The sequence below is a fragment of the Scomber japonicus genome, chromosome 9 (assembly GCF_027409825.1).
Source record: "Scomber japonicus isolate fScoJap1 chromosome 9, fScoJap1.pri, whole genome shotgun sequence".
NCBI lineage: Eukaryota > Metazoa > Chordata > Actinopteri > Scombriformes > Scombridae > Scomber > Scomber japonicus.
Window position 1 is genome coordinate 14,556,437 of NC_070586.1, and position 17,832 is coordinate 14,574,268.

Here is a 17,832-nt window from a genome sequence, read left to right on the forward strand (position 1 = left end):
TTGGCAACATTAGTTAATCTTGCAGCATTTCCTAATTTGCCTCACATCAAAGGTCCTACCACTGTTTTCATAGTTCGCCACAGTTAAAGTGAAAGACATTTGGGAATTGCTGAGTATAAATTACCTTTTCACAGTCACATTAGCTCACCTCAGTAAATGAATGGAGCAGTACAGAAAACAATGGGGCTCAATGGAGACAATGCATTTTTAATGACAGAGTGACTGCTGGGAAACAGTGACAAATAAGCTGATATTACTCACGGGGGATTCCCACGTCGCTGAACGTTCAGGTGTGGCAGGCTACCACAAATAAATGTTGGGGAAACACTGAGCAGTTTTCTTTCATCTCGACCAGGATGCATTTTTCACTGGCATATTGTTTACTCAGAATAAAAGGGAGTTTCAGCTTCTTGATCCGATAAGATAACAGCTAGGAAATAGTGTATTGTGTGGAGCTGGTTGGTTTTAATGTCCCACTGGAGCTCACAAAAATGCAAAAATATACTTGTCAATGTCAATTTAGGGCTTTGAAAAAAAACAATTCAAGCCTGACAGTAAGACACTGAGGTCCAATTATTCAAATCACAGACCCAGTTACTCAAGGATAACAAAAACACATTTGACTGTGGAGAAAAGAAAGGATTTGAGTCATGATAAATCAACCATTGTTTTCTATGTTCATCATTGTTAGCTTCTGGCTACTGCCATGTTTCTGCTGTATATTTACTATATATTAAAATATGCCTTCATCAAAGAAATGTGATCCCGCATGTAAAAAACATCACGATTACTGTATCATTATATTACTTATTAAAGGTACAGTAAGCGAGGTGGGGGAAAACTAGGAGAAAAGTTGATATTTGAGTGAAAACCAAAACAACCCCCTCCACCTTCGTGCTCTTTCTGGGGCTCCACCCTCGAAGTTCATGGACGCGCATTGTCATAGTAACGGACGTACCTACTTTATATGTCTTCATGACTGTAAACACTTTGTAAACAGTGAACAAACACCAGATACACAGCGAGCAACTACACAGCAGCTAGGTTGTAGGTTCCGTTAGCATGCTGCTAACGTTAACTGCGAAGCGAACGTGCAGAACATCAAACAGCTGTAGTAACTACTCAGCTACTTTACAGCTAACATCACAACAATAACATATCCTGACTAACTAGACAGTGAGCTGAATGTCAGCAGGTAATGTAACAGTTTATGTGAAACAGCGCTGATGTTACTCACCTGTCCAGCAGATCAGCGTCCGCCTTCACTCTCCACATATTTATCTGCTGAATCTCAGAGCCAGGCTGTGTATTGAGACCAGACTTTTTTTTCAGCGCGCACTTAAAAGGGACAGCTAGCGGATAGTGAGGAGAGATTCTGTGATTTTGATAAAAAAAATGTTTTGGATTATTATCGCTTACTACACCTTTTAAACAGTTTCTAGTAAATATTACTGTATTTTTTTCAAAAGTTTTCAGATACTGAAACTAAAAACTAAAAATAATTCTCACTTAAGATATGTCATGCTGTCAGAGCCCAGATTTGTCCAGTCTCCAATCCAGTGACACAAGCAACACACAAACATCATTGCTTTGCATATTTGAGCACCAAAATGACACAATGATGCTATCGGGTCACTTTAAGGATAAGGATAATTTTTTTTGGTATGGAAAACAGTAACCAATTCAGTGCGATAAATGTCTGAGTTTCATGTCTCTGTTTTGATCTCAGGGTCAGCAGTCTGGCAGCTAATCGCCTCCTTCCTCAGACTGCCCATCTCTGGAACTCACTGCATTGTTGGCGCCACCATCGGCTTCTCCATGGTGGCCATCGGCACGAAAGGCGTACAGTGGATGCAGCTTGTTAAGATTGGTGGGGGCAGAGAGAGAGTGTGTGTGTGTGTCTGTGTGTGTGTGTGTGTGTGTGTGTTCAATGTTTGTATCATTAATAATTTATTTTTAAATCTTAAGTGAAGTCTTCTAACACAAAATATCAGCTTCATGTTTTTGTAACAACAAAAATACACATTCCACAGTGGAAAAGAAGCAGGGAAGAAATATTATCTGCCTGCTTCTTAAAATAAGTAACATACAGTTCTGCCAATTTCAACTTTCCACTGCTGACATATTAATATATAATATGCACTTTAAAATATGCATTTTACTTGTAGCAATTATAGTTGTTACTATGCACTTTGTTAATATGCTCTCAATATTTTTTCCTTTTAGTATTCTTCTATTTTGTTGAGATGTGCCGTCTGCTGCATTTAAATTGTCCCACTGCGGAACTAAGTTCTTTGAATACTTTCAGCAAAACACACGTGTACGGAGCTCTGTTACTTATTATTTACATAATTGACAGCCACTGAGCATATTTTAAGTAAAAGATAAAACGCTTTTATTACCTTTTGAAAGAACCAGTTGCTTATTCACTATACATATACAACACCCAGCTGATGTACAGAAGAACAGCTACAGTAAGTTGTAAAAATTAGGAGTGACAAAAAAGACAATTATGACATAAACTTATAAAGGCTGCACATGATGAGCATGATGAATGATACTTTATCAGTGAGTGTGTTTGTTTATGATCTGCGAGTGAGTGTGTTCATGTCCTGATATCATTTGTTCCTCCCTCTGCAGTGGCGTCATGGTTCATCTCCCCTTTGCTCTCTGGACTGATGTCTGGATGCCTCTTCCTTCTCATCAGACACATCATCCTCAACAAGGTGGGCTTACATCACTGTGTACTTACTCACCCTCCCACACAAACACAGACGTGCAGTTTCTCAAGGAAGGTTTTTGTTTGTATGGTATTATGAGTTTAATAACATTTTATAAATATTTAAACTGAAATTTCTAAAGGAATAGTTCAACATTTTGGGAAAAATACACTTATTTGCTTACTTGCAGAAAGTCAGATGAAAGGATTGGTACCACTTTTATGTCTGTATAATAAATATGAAACTGGAGCTAGCAGCTGTTTTCAGTTTAGCACAAAGACTGGAAACAGTGGGAAACAGCTAGCCTTGCTCTGTCCAAAGGTAACAAATTCACCTATCAGCTGTTCTAAAGCTCACTAATAAGCAAATGTTTATCTGGCTTTTTTGTGATGACCCAGCCAGAGACAGGCCAATATATACACATATAATAGACACGTATACTACCCATTTAAAGCACAACAAAGGAGATATAATGGCTTAAAATCTGGTTTCGGGAATACTAACCACTTAAAAATATTGTTTTATGACTGTTCATTTAGTGAGTTATTGCTGGTGTGTGAGGGTTATAATTTTGATAATTTTATGGTGTGCAGTTGGACTTTCTTTCGACATTTAAGACACTTCCAGGACACTGTTGCACCGTCAGCATGAAGGGTAAATCGTTAGTTTATGAGTTAAAATGCAGACACGGATGCACATGTGTACGCATAAACTTCAACGCAGATAAAATCCATTTGATTTGGCAACACCTGCAGATCTGCTGTTACGTAACAGGCAATGTCTGGCAGACGAGGAAAAGGAAAGTGTTTTGGGTCGCGACTGCAGGGTCAGTCTAGAGCTGGGTCAGCGCAGGATGAGTTCCTCTTCTCAGTCCCTGCAGGCTGTTTGCATCATCTAAGAGGAATATTTGATCCTTCGGTCTTATCTAATGCTTACAATTTGGGTTAAGAATTAAACTCTCGCAAAAATATAATAAAAATGGTGGTTTACTTTGCAGATGTGACTTTTTTACCTTATGAGGTCAGCCGTGCTGCGTATTGCGCACTCCCCATAACAGTAAACCACAGATTTTGCAAGAATGAATTGTTTCACAGTTTTACATCATCACCTGTTTTCATAATTTCCACACCTTGTAACCAACCTCAGCCGAACTTATGACCTCAGTATAAAGTTGTTGTGTTATGTGTCAGCTCAGCTCATGCAGGTTATGTTTAGTGCTGTTAAACTATTGCTAAAAAGTATGCTAGAAATCTGCAAAAACATTTGTTTTGTTTTTATTGTTGTTTCAGACCTGAGGTGAACTTACTGATCCATGAGTCTGTTTACACATTTTGACACATGATTGTTTTTGTTTTGACACAAGAGGCGACTGCAATGATAGGTTGTGCATTTTTGTATTTTAAGGCAGCTTTCCTTGCCCAGAAGGATGTTTACTCAGAAAGCAGTTAAGTGTTTATTGTCTTCCTCGGGGACACTTTCACAAAATATAGAGCTGCTGGCAATGGAAGGTTTGTCATCACGTAGGAAATTAGAGGCAAGAGCAAGAAAAAAGTGCTTTGAGATAGTTTTAAAACTTGTGTAGTCAGACATAGACATAGTTGACATCAAATATCACAATGTAAATACAGTTCTTTCCACTATAGATGTATAGAACTGTAGCTACTCTAACAATTCTTTTTATTATCATTTTGTTCATGAATGTCAGAAAAAAGTGAGAAACAGCTGTTGTATTTCTTACAGAGCCCAAGGTGACATTTGGCAAAAATCTCACATATACTATTTACATTGATGTATCTCAGTTATTCATTACATTAGACAGGACTCTTAATAACCTTTTTTCAACAATGTGGTCACATTATTACAAAGGCGTTAAGCTAAAAGTTGCTCAGTAATGAATCATCATGAGTCCTAAGTCTTGGCTCTTTTATCATCATAAAAAATCCACCTGTGTGTTTTCTCTACAGGAGGACTCTGTTCCCAACGGCCTGCGAGCGCTGCCCCTCTTCTATGCCTCCACCATCGGGATCAATACTTTCTCTATCTTATACACTGGAGCCCCGTGTAAGTGCTGCACAATGGTTAATAGAGATATTGTCTCTGTTTATTTAGTCTAACACCTACACATGATCAAATTCTCATCTTAGTCTAAATGGGAAATGTTGCCAGTGTCATTTGCTCGCTCAAAATTCCTTTTGAAGGTGTGACAAAAGTATTGTATTGTAACAAGCTGAAACTGCTTGCAAGATGTTATTTTCTTATGCGTGTTCATTGATTGCAGTGCTCGGGATAGAGATGCTACCGGTATGGGCCATCTTTCTCATCACTTTAGCTGGGTCGATAGTCTGTGCAGGTCTGGTTTGGATAGTCGTCTGTCCCTGGATGAGGAGGAAAATAGCAAGTAAGTATCTGTATCTGCATGTGTGTGTGTGTGTGTTTGTGTTTGTGTTTCTGTGTGAGTGTCTCGTCTTTCTCACGCCATGTGAAAGCCCAACACTGTGACCCGGGCCCAACAACAAGGCTCTGCTTGCACACTCTGTGCTCTGACACCAAACAACGGATGCCAGTAGATGTGGTTTCTCTTTGGCCTCTGCCAAAGCCACTAAAGCCACCAAGAAAACTCTGTGAACTCTGTGTAGTACTCCAGTTGCTTTGCTGAAGACATCTAGATTTTCGGGCTGCTTGGCCTGATGTCACAGAGGAAGATCATAGCCTGCAGTGTAAAAAGCTTTCAGATCAAGGTAAAGAATTGTTTCCCTAATTGAAAAAAAAGCCTGCAGTGAAGCAGACAGAGCCATATAACACATGACACATTAAATAAAAGAGTAGAAAGTGCAGTAGCTGGAATATCTGGGAGCAGTGGACATCTCGAGGCAGTCAGTGTCTTAAATTCAAACAACTTAATGTCATGCAGGATAAATTCAATCTGTTGGTACAGTCCAAAGACAAGGCTACAAACTAGAGCCTCTACTAGAGTCTTTGATTTTTTTCCAAGATGTTTTGCAAGTCTGAGATGACAGTTGTATTTCTTATTATAAGTTGATAGAGGTTAATGAGAAACTATTTTCATTGGATTTGTAGACTTTAAAGAAAATAAAGAATCGCTATTAATAAAGTAATGATTTCCAAGTTAAGGCTTAAAATAGAACGGTTATTTATTTATGTCCTTCAACCCTGCACATGAGTGATCTGTGTTGACCTTTCACTTAGCATGTCATGACTTCTGCATGCCTGGGGGGATTATAGGTAATATTGCTCCTAAGCTGGATATTAATGCATCCGTTAAAATGAAACCAGCCACGGCTGAGTTTATTTATGTGTTTGTACTGTGGGTTGAGGGGCGGAGGGCATCAGGTCTATCAGCACTGGGATTAGTTTGCTTTGGATCAGCTGATGGCCGTGCTTATGTTTGTGCTGTTTGTGGAATGTTGAAGCATAGTTTTCTCTTTTTCTGACTCGACTCCAGACTGTTTCTTGCTTTAATTTAATATCAGTGCTAAGTAGTAACACAGTTTCAATAAAAACATCCGTGAAAATTACACCCTACTGATGTAAATTACACAACAATGTCATCTTTATGCCAAATTTGTGATTTACTTCTGAATAAGTAGTCCTTCTTTTTAAATCTATCTTTTCTACACATATTGTATATATTTGATCACTTGGACACATTTTTATGTAATGGTGATATTTTGTCTTTCCTCTTCACTAAATCTTCCATCCCTCACTCTCCTGCAGGTCGTCTAAAGAAGGAGCAAGCTTTGTCCAGGATCTCTGATGAGAGCCTTGACAAGATCCCTGAAGAGGAGGAAGAAAGTCCCGTCTTTAAAGAGCTGCCAGGAGCAAAGGGCACAGATGAAGCAGTGTTACCACTCACGGGTGGCAGCAGTGAACGGCGCGACTTCAGTGGAGAGCTCACAAACCTGTCTAATGGAGGCTCCATCCTGCCAAATGGCAGGGTCTATGGTAAAACTGGATTTATTTTTATTTTTTTAAAGGCACCACTGATTTAAGATGTGAAATAACGCTATAAGTTTACAGAGTACATAAACCAATGACAACAACTGGAAACTGGAGCTCTGTTTCTGTATTATTTGAAAGGTTGAGATATTTTGAAGAAACAAAAAACTAGGGCTTAGCAAAACAAGCAAATCATTACAGTAACATGTGAGGCAGTTTTTGCTCTTGCTATACAATCTATGACAATACAATTAATATAAAACAAGATATCATTACTACAATAAACATCATTTTTACACATATTACAATATCTAATCTTCATTTCGCCAAGGATTAAAAAAAGATGCAATCTCCATTTTCAAGTACAGAATACAGTATTTCTGTACTTTTATACTTTTTCATTTCTATAAAATTTATTGCAACTGGATATTGCTTTAAAAAATGGTTTTATACTCCCATTCTACACATATCTTCATCTTCTTCCCTGCAGGCCGGACCCACTCAATGACCAATGGCTGCCTCAAGTCCCCCATCTCTAATGGCAGCTTCAGCTTTGACGGCCACATGCGCAGTGATGGCCAGGTGTACCACACAGTGCACAAGGACTCAGGTCTGTATAAAGATCTGCTTCATAAAATCCACTTGGGCCGTATGGATGATAACGACCGCTCAGGCTCTAACTCGGGCCCGGCTGACAACAATTACCGCCTGCTGCGCCGCAACAATAGCTACACCTGCTACACAGCGGCGATATGCGGCATGCCAGTCCAGCCGCTCATACGCACAGAGTCACGTGAGGACAGTGAAAAGCTGGTAGGAGAGGGAGGCGGCAGGAGCAACAGCGTGTCTTACACCAAGAAGCGGGTACGCTACGATAGCTACTCATCGTACTGTAACGCTGTGGCCGAGGCCGAGATTGAGGCTGAGGAGGGTGGGGTGGAGATGAAGCTGGCCACAGAACTGGAGGGGGTGGAGGAAGAAGGAGCTCCGGCACCAGTGCCTCTGGATGACTTGGCTGAGGAGGATCATGAGGAGAAGGACAAGCCCGAGGTGTTTCTGCTGTTCCACTTCCTGCAGATTCTAACTGCCTGCTTCGGCTCCTTCGCCCACGGAGGCAACGATGTCAGGTGCTGCCTCCTGCTGCTCACATGACATATAGCATCCCATATAGTATATTTCCCCAGTATATGATAATGTATGAAGTAAGTGCTTAATCTGTTTGCCTGTTTAAATATACAAAAGTAATGTTTCTGCAACAAAAACCCCATAGAAATTACCTTTTAATCTGCTGCTTTTACATCATGTTGTCTTAGAAGCTGAGTCTAGCGTAGACACTCAGAAAACTCACTCAGTATTTATCTATTTTTCCACCATTGCAGTAATGCCATCGGGCCCTTGGTGGCGCTGTGGATGATCTATGACCAGGGCGGTGTGATGCAGGACGCTGCCACTCCTATCTGGCTGCTGTTTTATGGCGGTATAGGCATCTGCGCTGGCTTGTGGGTGTGGGGCCGCCGTGTCATCCAGACCATGGGCAAGGACCTGACTCCCATCACCCCCTCAAGGTGAGACAGCCCCCATGCAGGAGACTGGGTGGGAGAATGTGTGTCTGTGTGTAGAACAGGGCTGGATGTGTATGTAGGAGACAGAAAGAGATCATTTGTGCCAGTGATGAACAATCCTACATGCAAAAAGCGTCGAGATGCTGACACACAAGTCCATCCTGTGCAACAGCTTTGTCGGTAAGTATTTGTGTGCGCACAACTATGTTAGAATGAACACTCACAACGTCTGTTATACATCTGTGAAATGTCATTGCACAAGAAATCTCTGTTCAACTGATGTTCACTGAGACAAAACTGAACCGTGACTATGCTGACAGTAAAATGCATGAGCCAATGCCAACACAGTCTCTGCACTGTCTTCTCAGGTGCTCTGTATTTACAGTAAACTTGTCAAACCAATCTGTGGTGTCTCAAACATGTTCGAAGATTAACCAAACAGAGCCGTCACTGCTGGCAAAAGCATTTACAATGCAAGCAACATGCAGATACAATGTGGTATTTTAAGCATATGTGAAGTCCAGTTTTATTTATATTTTTTGAGACTGATTTCATTTAAAAATGCTTCCTTTACTGTAAAGATGTGTTAGAATAGATATAGTCAAAGTATTTTTTTAGGGTTTATGAAGTACACCACAAATTGAAAGACTTTTATCTGTGGGTTAAAAATCTTTAAGCTTAACAATATCTTCCGTCCCACACATATTTTGTTTCTCAAGATGAATAATTTTATTGAACAAGTAAAGATCATGTAAGCAATCATCATCCAGTCCTATATGAAATTAAACTGTCAGAAATATGTCTTTACTGTTTTGGTATTTTTAAATCTACTGTAATAATTGTCTCTATCTGTAGTGGCTCTTTGCATAGGGAATGGTGCTCACAATTTTTTCCTTAAGCCCTTTGACCTATTACATAACAATTATGAATAAATTAATAGTCTCTTGGACTACAACGCAAAGCTCCGGGGCTCACAACCTAAGCAGCAGACGCATCCTGGACCACTAACTGCTGTTCCTCAGTGCTTGACATCGATCTTATCATTGCCTTGCTGTCCTTTCGTCTTCTCAGGCGTTGAAGAGTATGCGTGTGTGTGTGCATACCTCAGGGATGTTTGTGTGTATCGTGTCAGCTCAAGAAAGCCAAGCTCTTCGCCTGCAGGTCACTGTGTGGTGACTGTACTGTATGTGTGCGTGTATGCATGCATATTAAGTGTAATTGGTCCAGTTTTGTGTGTGTGTGTGTGTGTGTGTGTGTGTGTGTGTGTGCCTGGCAGGAACATCACACAGGGTTGCAGGAAGTTGTTTGGCATTCTGGGCAAAGAGAAGTAGAGCAGGAAGGGTGAGGGAGGGGCAAAGCCACAGTGGGAACTCTGGCCTCTCTTCTCCAACCGCATGGAGAGAAGCCAGCCTGACTCCTTCCCCTTTTTTCCTTTTCGTCGTCCTCCTTTTCTTTCATATCTCTTAATGTCTTCGCCAGTAAATCTCTATATTTGTGGTTAACCCTCTTCTTCTTCTTGCCCTCACTTCTTCCTTATTTTCCTCTCCTCACTGCATCTTTTTGTCCTGGTTTTTTATAGATGTCTCACCTCTAAATCTTTCTATTTTCCACGTAGTCCCACAATCGTTCTCACGGTCACTCCATCTCATTATTTTCCCCTCTTTCTTCATTTGTCTTCTTACTTTGGCCCTTCTCCCACTGTGTGCCTCCTTTCTTCCTTAAGCTCCCTCTTCCCTTCACCAGCTTAGTCTTTTCGCCAGGACTCAAAGACAAATTTGCTCTGGTTCACTGTTGTAAAGGCTCTCTTTCCTCTAGTGTCTGTTTCCATGCATCAATCTGACAAAGAGGTCTGTGTGGGAGCAGGAACAGGAAAGTGTGTAGGTGAAGTTGTGTGTCTTTAGTGGCTCCATGTATGTTTGAGCAGGCACTGTGAGCTCTTCAATGGTGATGGATATCACAGCATTAAAAACAGGTTTGTGGATTTTCATCATTCTGACTGGCTCCCTTGTTGAACCACCACAGACTGCTGCAAGTTTACTGGCCTCACTAAGCTTCACCATTGGGACACGTTGAAACACAAACAGTTCCAGTCTGTCTATGATGAGCTGCTTGTGTGTGGGACACTTATATAATCTGCCCGCCACACAAATGTACCACCTTGCAGACACTGGAGTTGGAACCAGTCGTGTCTCAATCAATCAATCAATCTTTATTTGTATAGCGCCAAATCACAACAGTCATCTCAAGGCACTTTACACATAGAGCAGGTTCTAAACCATACTCTTCAGGTTTAGTTTTAAAGAGACCAAACATTCCCACATGAGCAAGCACTTGGCAACAGTGGCAAGAAAAAACTCCCTTTTAACAGGAAAAAATCTCAGACAGAACCAGACTCAGAGTGGGCAGCCATCTGCCTCGACCGGTTGGGGTAGATAGAGAGGAGAAAGAGGAAGGATGGGAGAGAGACGTCTACACGCCCAGATTTCCTGTGAGACGAGAAAGTACAGACAACTCCGGGGAAGAAGTTTAGGTTATTGAATGCGTTAGTTGTACATGGATGTTAATGGATATAGATGGATGGATGGATGGATAGAGAGAGAGAGAGAGAGAGGAGGAGAGAGGAGCTCAGTGCATCCGGGAATCCCCCGGCAGCCTATAGCAGCATAAACTAGGAGCTGGTCCAGCTCCTTTATGAAAAAGGAAAGTTTTAAGCCTACTCTTAAATGTAGAGAGGGTGTCTGTCCCCCGGACCGAATCTGGATGATGGTTCCACAGGAGAGGAGCCTGATAGCTGAAGGCTCTACCTCCCATTCTACTTTGAGAGATACTGGGCGTGCAGTGTTCTGGTAGGTACATAAGGTACTGTGAGCTCTTTAAGATATGATGGAGCCTGATCATTAAGAGCTTTGAAAGTGAGGAGAAGGATTTTAAATTCAATTCTAGATTTTACAGGAAGCCAATGAAGTTAAGCCAAAATGGGAGTAATATGATCTCTCTTTCTAGTTTTTGTCCTAATAAGTCTTCAGAGACTTGTTAGGGCAGCCTGATAATAATTAATTACAATAATTCAGCCTAGTTTTTTAGCATCATTTTGAGACAGGATGTCTGATTTTTGCAATATTACGCAGATGAAAAAAGGCAGTCCTTGAAATGTGTTTTATGCCTCTAGACTGTGTTGGTGATAAAATATGAGCAGCCATCAGAAAGACATTCACAACTTCTTTGAAAATCATGTGCTTTACTTTCATGGTGTTTCGGGTCACAGTTACAGACAGAGCGGATATCGCAGTTCTGTGAAAATAACACTGGACTCACACTTAAGACAGGCATTAATTTACAGATTGGCTTCAGTCAAATTATTAAAGCACATGCTGACAGGAGCACGTCATCACCATGCTGTGAAAGAGATTGGCCCTCGCTGTTCACAAATGCCGCAACGGCAGCTCAAGCGACGTGCATATTTAGTCGTTCTGGCCAATTACATTTCCTGTCACCAGGACTCTACTTGAGTCTTGCTGAAAGTTTCACCAGCTGCTGAAAGTTTCGAAATAAGAACCAAATAATGTTTTGGTTTCATGTTTTTCTTGTCCCACTCATTCAGTTTCTTTCCATCTCATCTTCTCTTCCTCCAGTGTACCTACTGGTGTGGTTTAAAAGTGTGAATAATGTAATGAATGTTCACACTCTCACACTCTCACAACCCCCTGTGTGTGTGTGTGTGTTTGTGTGTGTGTGTGTGTGTGTGTGTGTGTGTGTGTGTAACATGCATTCATACTCTTTATGGATTACCTTCCGACATTAAGGACCTGGCGGAAATGTTGTTTGTATTATGTGTGTGGACGTGTGAGAGATTGTCTTTTCTTTACTTGATTATATGTGTTAATCATGATTTAAAGAGCTTGTTTTGTGAAATGCTGTTGTGGAATATGGTCAGACGGTGCCATCAGCAGCACATCCCAGGCATTACAATGAAGGATGTCTCTTTGCTCCCCCTCCTCCTTTCCCCTCCCTCCTCCACAGTGGATTCACTATTGAACTGGCTTCTGCAGTCACAGTCGTGTTGGCTTCCAATATCGGAATCCCTGTCAGTACCACACACTGCAAGGTATGATCGAGTGGCCCTCAAGCCGGCCTCTCAACTTCCCCACAGGCATCTTCAGGGGACAGGGAGCTCACACTGCCTCCCAGGGCAATGGGGCATGAATCACAAGTGCACACTAGGAGTGCCCAAAGCTGTCTCATAAACAAATCATTTCAATTTTGGACTCTGTCACTGTCATCCAAATTTCTATTAGGCCTTTGTCTGTGGACAATGTCCTCAGAAAGTTAGTTGCGTCATAGATGTATATGTATGTTTTTTTGGTAATTCCAATTTATTCCAATTTGGGTGTTATTTTCATAAAAATGTTATTGTTATTTTGTTCATGAGGACCTGCTAATCAGAATCATTGCGGAGATCTAAGCAACATAGCTGCAACAAAGTCAGAACGGGTAAAGAAATACAACCAGTAAGATAATATACGATAAGAGAATATAAGATAAGATAAACAGGTTATAAACGTGCCAAGATAACCCAGATAATCTAAACAACTAGCTGTACTTAAAATGTTGACCATAATCCATTTTTGCACAGTGAAACTGTGTGTGTTCACCACTACAGCAAGCAGGGTGAGTCAAAGTTGAGCCAGGAAGTTGTAAAGTGACTTGGTGTTCACAACAGACATTTTTGGATAATAATTTCACTGTTTGCTTTTGTTTACACTGCCGTCACAGTGAAAGCAGCAGTCTGAGTCTTCTGTCAGTGTCTACAAAGGATACGTTCAAGCACAGTCTTGAGTGTAGGTTACTCATGTTTTGGCAGCACTCAGAGAACACAGTCATTGTAGTTACGCTTGTAAAACAGAAGAAAATAGAAGTGTAAAAATATGGTTACAATGTGAGTGAAAGGCAACACTGCTTGTGTAGACAGCTGTACTGATTAAAAATAGACGCGTGTCTGTTTCATCAGATAATGCAGCTGAAAACGCCTCCTGTGTAGACAGGCTTTAGAATGGGAGTTTGTTTAAAAACTATAGAACTGTATTACAGCTCATCTTTCTTTCCCTTTTGGACTTTTTCTAAATAGCTCTGTGCTCCCAGATTTCAGCAATTAAAGGTACTGTGGTAATGAAACATAGCAATGTGGCAACAGAGGCAGGGAAGAATAAGCCTGCAAGCTAGCATGGAGGTGAACAATGTAGGTTTCAAATTCTTACAAAATCAGCTCTTCAAATGTTATATGATCATTTCTTAGGCCTCAAAGATACACACAATTAATTTTGAGTCGTGATGCAAACAGCTTTCATTGTTTATATATTTTTAAAAAAGGGTTTGTACAAACGTATTATTGGAAATTATGGTAAAAGCTATAACAATAAGACCCATATTGTAGTAAAGTGGAATGATCCTTAACTTTTTGGCACATTGCAACATGTCACAATCATAATCACTGTATGAAAAGACAGTCGGACTATTTGAGTCATGTCCAGCCCGCTGCAGGCAGCCCCAGGTAGCAGTGTGCAGCCCCTCTCCCCTGTTCTTTACAGGAACATCGGATCCAGGCTGGAAGACATAGCGGACCCCTCCAGCCCTGCCCTCTCCTCCATCAACATGTTGTCTCATCCTGTGTTTCATTTCCACCAACTCTCTTCCATTTTGCCCTCTCAGCACTGGCATGGTTTTGTGTGTGGGTCCTCCACCCTCCTGTGCTTGGCTGCAAGCAGGCTATCCTGTACCACCAGTCTCCCCCGCCCAGCCCCAACCCAGCCCACCTGTCACGACTTGTTTTCCACTTTCTTACCTCTCCCTCTTTCTCCATCTTCTCTCTCTGTGTCTCTCCACTCATCTGTCTTCACAGCGGATTTTGCATTGAAGTAATGAGTGCGCTAACAGTGCTTGTTGCATCAAATGTGGGCATCCCTATAAGCTCCACCCACTGCAAGGTATTGGAGTCATTGGTAGTGAAGCTGTGTTAGAAGAGCCCTCCCAGAGCTCCACTTCCATTGCTTCACCTTTAGCTGTCAATCACCAAAGCCAATCACAACTCCCGAAGTTGCACTTTTGACCTCGTTCAGTTTTCCTCGTGCAGAAAAACCTCCAAATCTGATGTCGCCTTTTTTGAGAAGGAAGAAAATCTGATAACATTTGATGCAAGTTTATTTAATATAAAGCCAAATTTCACAAGATTATAGCAACTTAACTATACCTTGTAAATACAGAGAGGCTCATGAGACGTTACTGTATTGTCCTAAGATGTTTTATTGATTGTCTATATATTCACATACTCTTTTTCTTAACATTAGAAGTACCACATTAGTATTTTTTATTTGATGGAATAAAGTTTTAATGGAGGGAAAGTCAAACTTGAGCTTGTGTTCCTGCAACATTAGGAAAGTGAGTACATTTTTTATTCTCCACAATATGTCATCTTATTAACAATGGTAGTCAAATCAAAGGATAACATTTCACCTCTTAAGAGCTTCATCAGTCATAAGTCTTGCTAAAACAATCTGCCGAAGGGAAACTGCACAAGAGTCAAAACTGGTATTAAATTTTTGATGATTACTCATCAAAAACATCAACATCGCCATCCATACCTTATTTTTTCTGTCTCACCTCCAAATAGCCTCCCCTCTTCTCTAAAATCTTGGATAATCTCCACTGCTATGCAAAAATGCTAAATCTACTCATGGTTAGAGGTATATACTGTAACTGTGGTGATGATTTGATTGATTTAATGATTGTGTCTGGGGGATCTGCAGAGGTTGTTGGTTGAAATAAAATAAATCTGAAATATGAATAAACCTTTAAAGAGCAGTTAAAGTTACTGTTTAACTGTTTTCCATGTTAAGACAAATTTGCCTTTATATACAAGAAACCAATGTAAAAGAGAGACTGAAAATGTTCAGTGCTCATTAGGTTTTGAGAAAGTAGCCAACAACATCTGTTAGCATCCCCCAGATGGCTGTATGAGTCTGTGAGAGAGGTGATGGGCATCCATTTGATTTTCCTTTCTCACTTGTGTGGAGGTTAAACTGAATTGATGCCCGGCCCTGGTGTGTGTGTGTGTGTGTGTGTGTGGCTCTGTGGTGTGATTATGTACAGCGACTGGTTGTTTCAAAAGCTCTGCAGGCCATCAGCAGCACAAACACCGAGGTCGCACTCAGTTCAGGCTTTGTCACTGCATGCCTGAAATACTACAAATGGCCGTAAACAAATGTCTTGGCCACAAAGTTGAGATATTCTTCAACACGAGTAGATTGCTTTTAGCATTGCGTTAAAATCCAGCAGAGTCTGAGAAAGTTCACAGTGAGACTTGACCTGCCTGATCAGCACACTTTTTACATCTCACATTAGTCATACATTCAGTTGAAGTCTGTAGGAGGAAAGTCTAATGTTTCTCTGGTCGTATAAAAGCAGGCAGATACAGAAACCAGTCGCTGCGCATGATGGTCATGTGACTTTGGAGCTGCCACTCCAACACACTCGGGTGTTAGAAATGTGACTATGTGTCTTCTCCAAAAATGTATTCTCACTTATTGTTATTCTGGTTTGGTCCTGAATAAAGGTGAGTGAAGATTGGATTGGTGGAAGTCTGGCACGAGCAGAAATGACTCAAACTTATTTTTAAACTCGAAATGATCTCTTTGTTGAGATTTTAAGCCTATTCAGATGAATTTATCATTTTTTTGATAAACCAGAACTGCTAATTTCAGACTTTCACATAAATATTTTTACTTGTTAGTGTAAACATCTTTAATCAGCTTGCTCTAACTAACAGACATTTTGGACTAAGCTGATGTTGAAGAGCTGAAGGCTGTGTTCAGGCTTTTTTCTTCACTTTACTAAACTCCCTGAACGGCAAATTCAAGGGCCAAAAACATACTAAATTGTTTCAAGCACTCCCAAAAGCAATATCATTGATCTGCTGTCAGGTCCATTAGAGCTTGGGATAAATAATGGCTAAACTGGGCAAGTAAACAGAAGCCTGGAAAAAGGAGAACAGAAAATGATCCATTGTGTTTGTCATAAAGAAATCCTGAACACGCTGCAGCTCTCCAGAGTTTTCTTTTTACTTTGACAGTTGAAATGTTTGTTCTGCTCTGCGGCTGATTGTTTCCTCTCCTTCCCCCTGGCTTTGGCCTCCAGGTGGGCTCAGTCGTGGCCGTGGGTTGGATCCGTTCCAAGAAAGCGGTGGACTGGCGCCTCTTCAGGAACATCTTCCTGGCTTGGTTCGTGACTGTGCCCGTGGCCGGCCTGTTCAGTGCTGCCGTCATGGCCCTGTTCGTCTACGGCATCCTGCCCTATGTGTGAGGGCTCACGGCAGGGAGGGAAAGCAGAGGAGGAAGAGAGAGAAAGAAAGAGAGATAGAGAGAGAGGGAGAGGGAAACTTGGGTAAAAATCACAGCTCGAGTGTCAGGGGTGCAGATAAAGGAAAATGGAGAGAAGGAAAGGGCAAAGGTGACGATGAAGAGGAGCAAACAGTGAGGGAGGTAGCTGCAGAGGTTTACAGATGGACTTGGTTGTACTGTGGATGTGAGGAGGGTTGGTTCACATGCTGCCTGGCTCTGCAGTCCAGAAAATCTTTTTGACTCATTTGAGTTTCTGATCGGTTTTTATTTATTCTTTTTTTGTGTGTGCATAAGAAAGCGTGTAACCAACGTTTTCACAATACGATTCAATCTGCTGTACATAAGAGAACAGGAGGGAGACTTAAACAAGAGTTTTTGGTTTTTGGTCATTTTCTTCATTTAAAAAAAAAAAATCAAAAAATACAAACAGATCACAACTAAAAATGGCATCAAAAAAGTTCATTCTCACAACTTAACAGACAAATATGCCTGCAGTGAAGCTATTATCCTCCTGCCTGCAATCCCGGGTAGCATAGTTGGTCAAGTGCTTATTATTATTATTATTATTATTATTATTATTATTATTATTCCAAAATGCCAGAAAAAAAAACCTGTACATATTGTTATATCAGATTGAGTGTGATTTGTTGTATTGCGGCTTGCTTTAAAGTTAAAAAAAAAAAGAAGAAAAGATGTGCGTGTGTTCAACCAACCCGTCCATCATCTCACTTTTAACATGTTAGCCAGGTACAACTGGGGCCAATTGAAAGGACGCCTCAGAGAGGGGTGGTGGGACTGTCACTCTTTTTATTTTCCACATGATACCATAGAAACCTGATTTACTAAAGAGTTGATTTTTTTGTCAAGAGCTCCTGTATGTTTTTAGAGATGGATCTCATATTTTTTAATGATGTATTATACTGTAATTTGTACTGTAAATACTGTCCTTAAAGAGTTTGGGCATGGGAGGGGTGGGGTGTTTTATTTTTTTTGTTTGTTTGTTTTTTAAATATCATTGGGTGGGGGGCCTCTTCACCTCTTCATGATGTCATTTACTGTATATACAGTATGTTTCATCCCGGAGGCTACACAGTAGAGTACCCATACATACACTCATGAACACACACACACAGACACACTGACAGGCTGCTGTTTTTCTGAAGTTGGCAGAAATAGTATTTTGATTGGAAATAAACAAATATT

General features: G+C 40.8%; 1 protein-coding gene across 1 annotated transcript in view; it reads left to right on the top strand.

The window, feature by feature from the left end:
- The window catches only part of slc20a2 (solute carrier family 20 member 2), a 43,837-nt gene extending 26,232 nt beyond the window's left edge, over positions 1-17,605 (top strand). Inside the window, exons 4-12 of the mRNA XM_053324693.1 lie at positions 1,730-1,870; positions 2,641-2,726; positions 4,685-4,781; positions 4,999-5,118; positions 6,456-6,683; positions 7,168-7,804; positions 8,057-8,242; positions 12,260-12,344; positions 16,427-17,605. Coding sequence (XP_053180668.1) covers positions 1,730-1,870; positions 2,641-2,726; positions 4,685-4,781; positions 4,999-5,118; positions 6,456-6,683; positions 7,168-7,804; positions 8,057-8,242; positions 12,260-12,344; positions 16,427-16,591 — 1,745 coding nt within the window. The 3' untranslated portion in view covers positions 16,592-17,605. The remainder of the gene's footprint in view (positions 1-1,729; positions 1,871-2,640; positions 2,727-4,684; positions 4,782-4,998; positions 5,119-6,455; positions 6,684-7,167; positions 7,805-8,056; positions 8,243-12,259; positions 12,345-16,426) is intronic.
- The last annotated feature ends 227 nt before the right edge of the window (positions 17,606-17,832 follow it).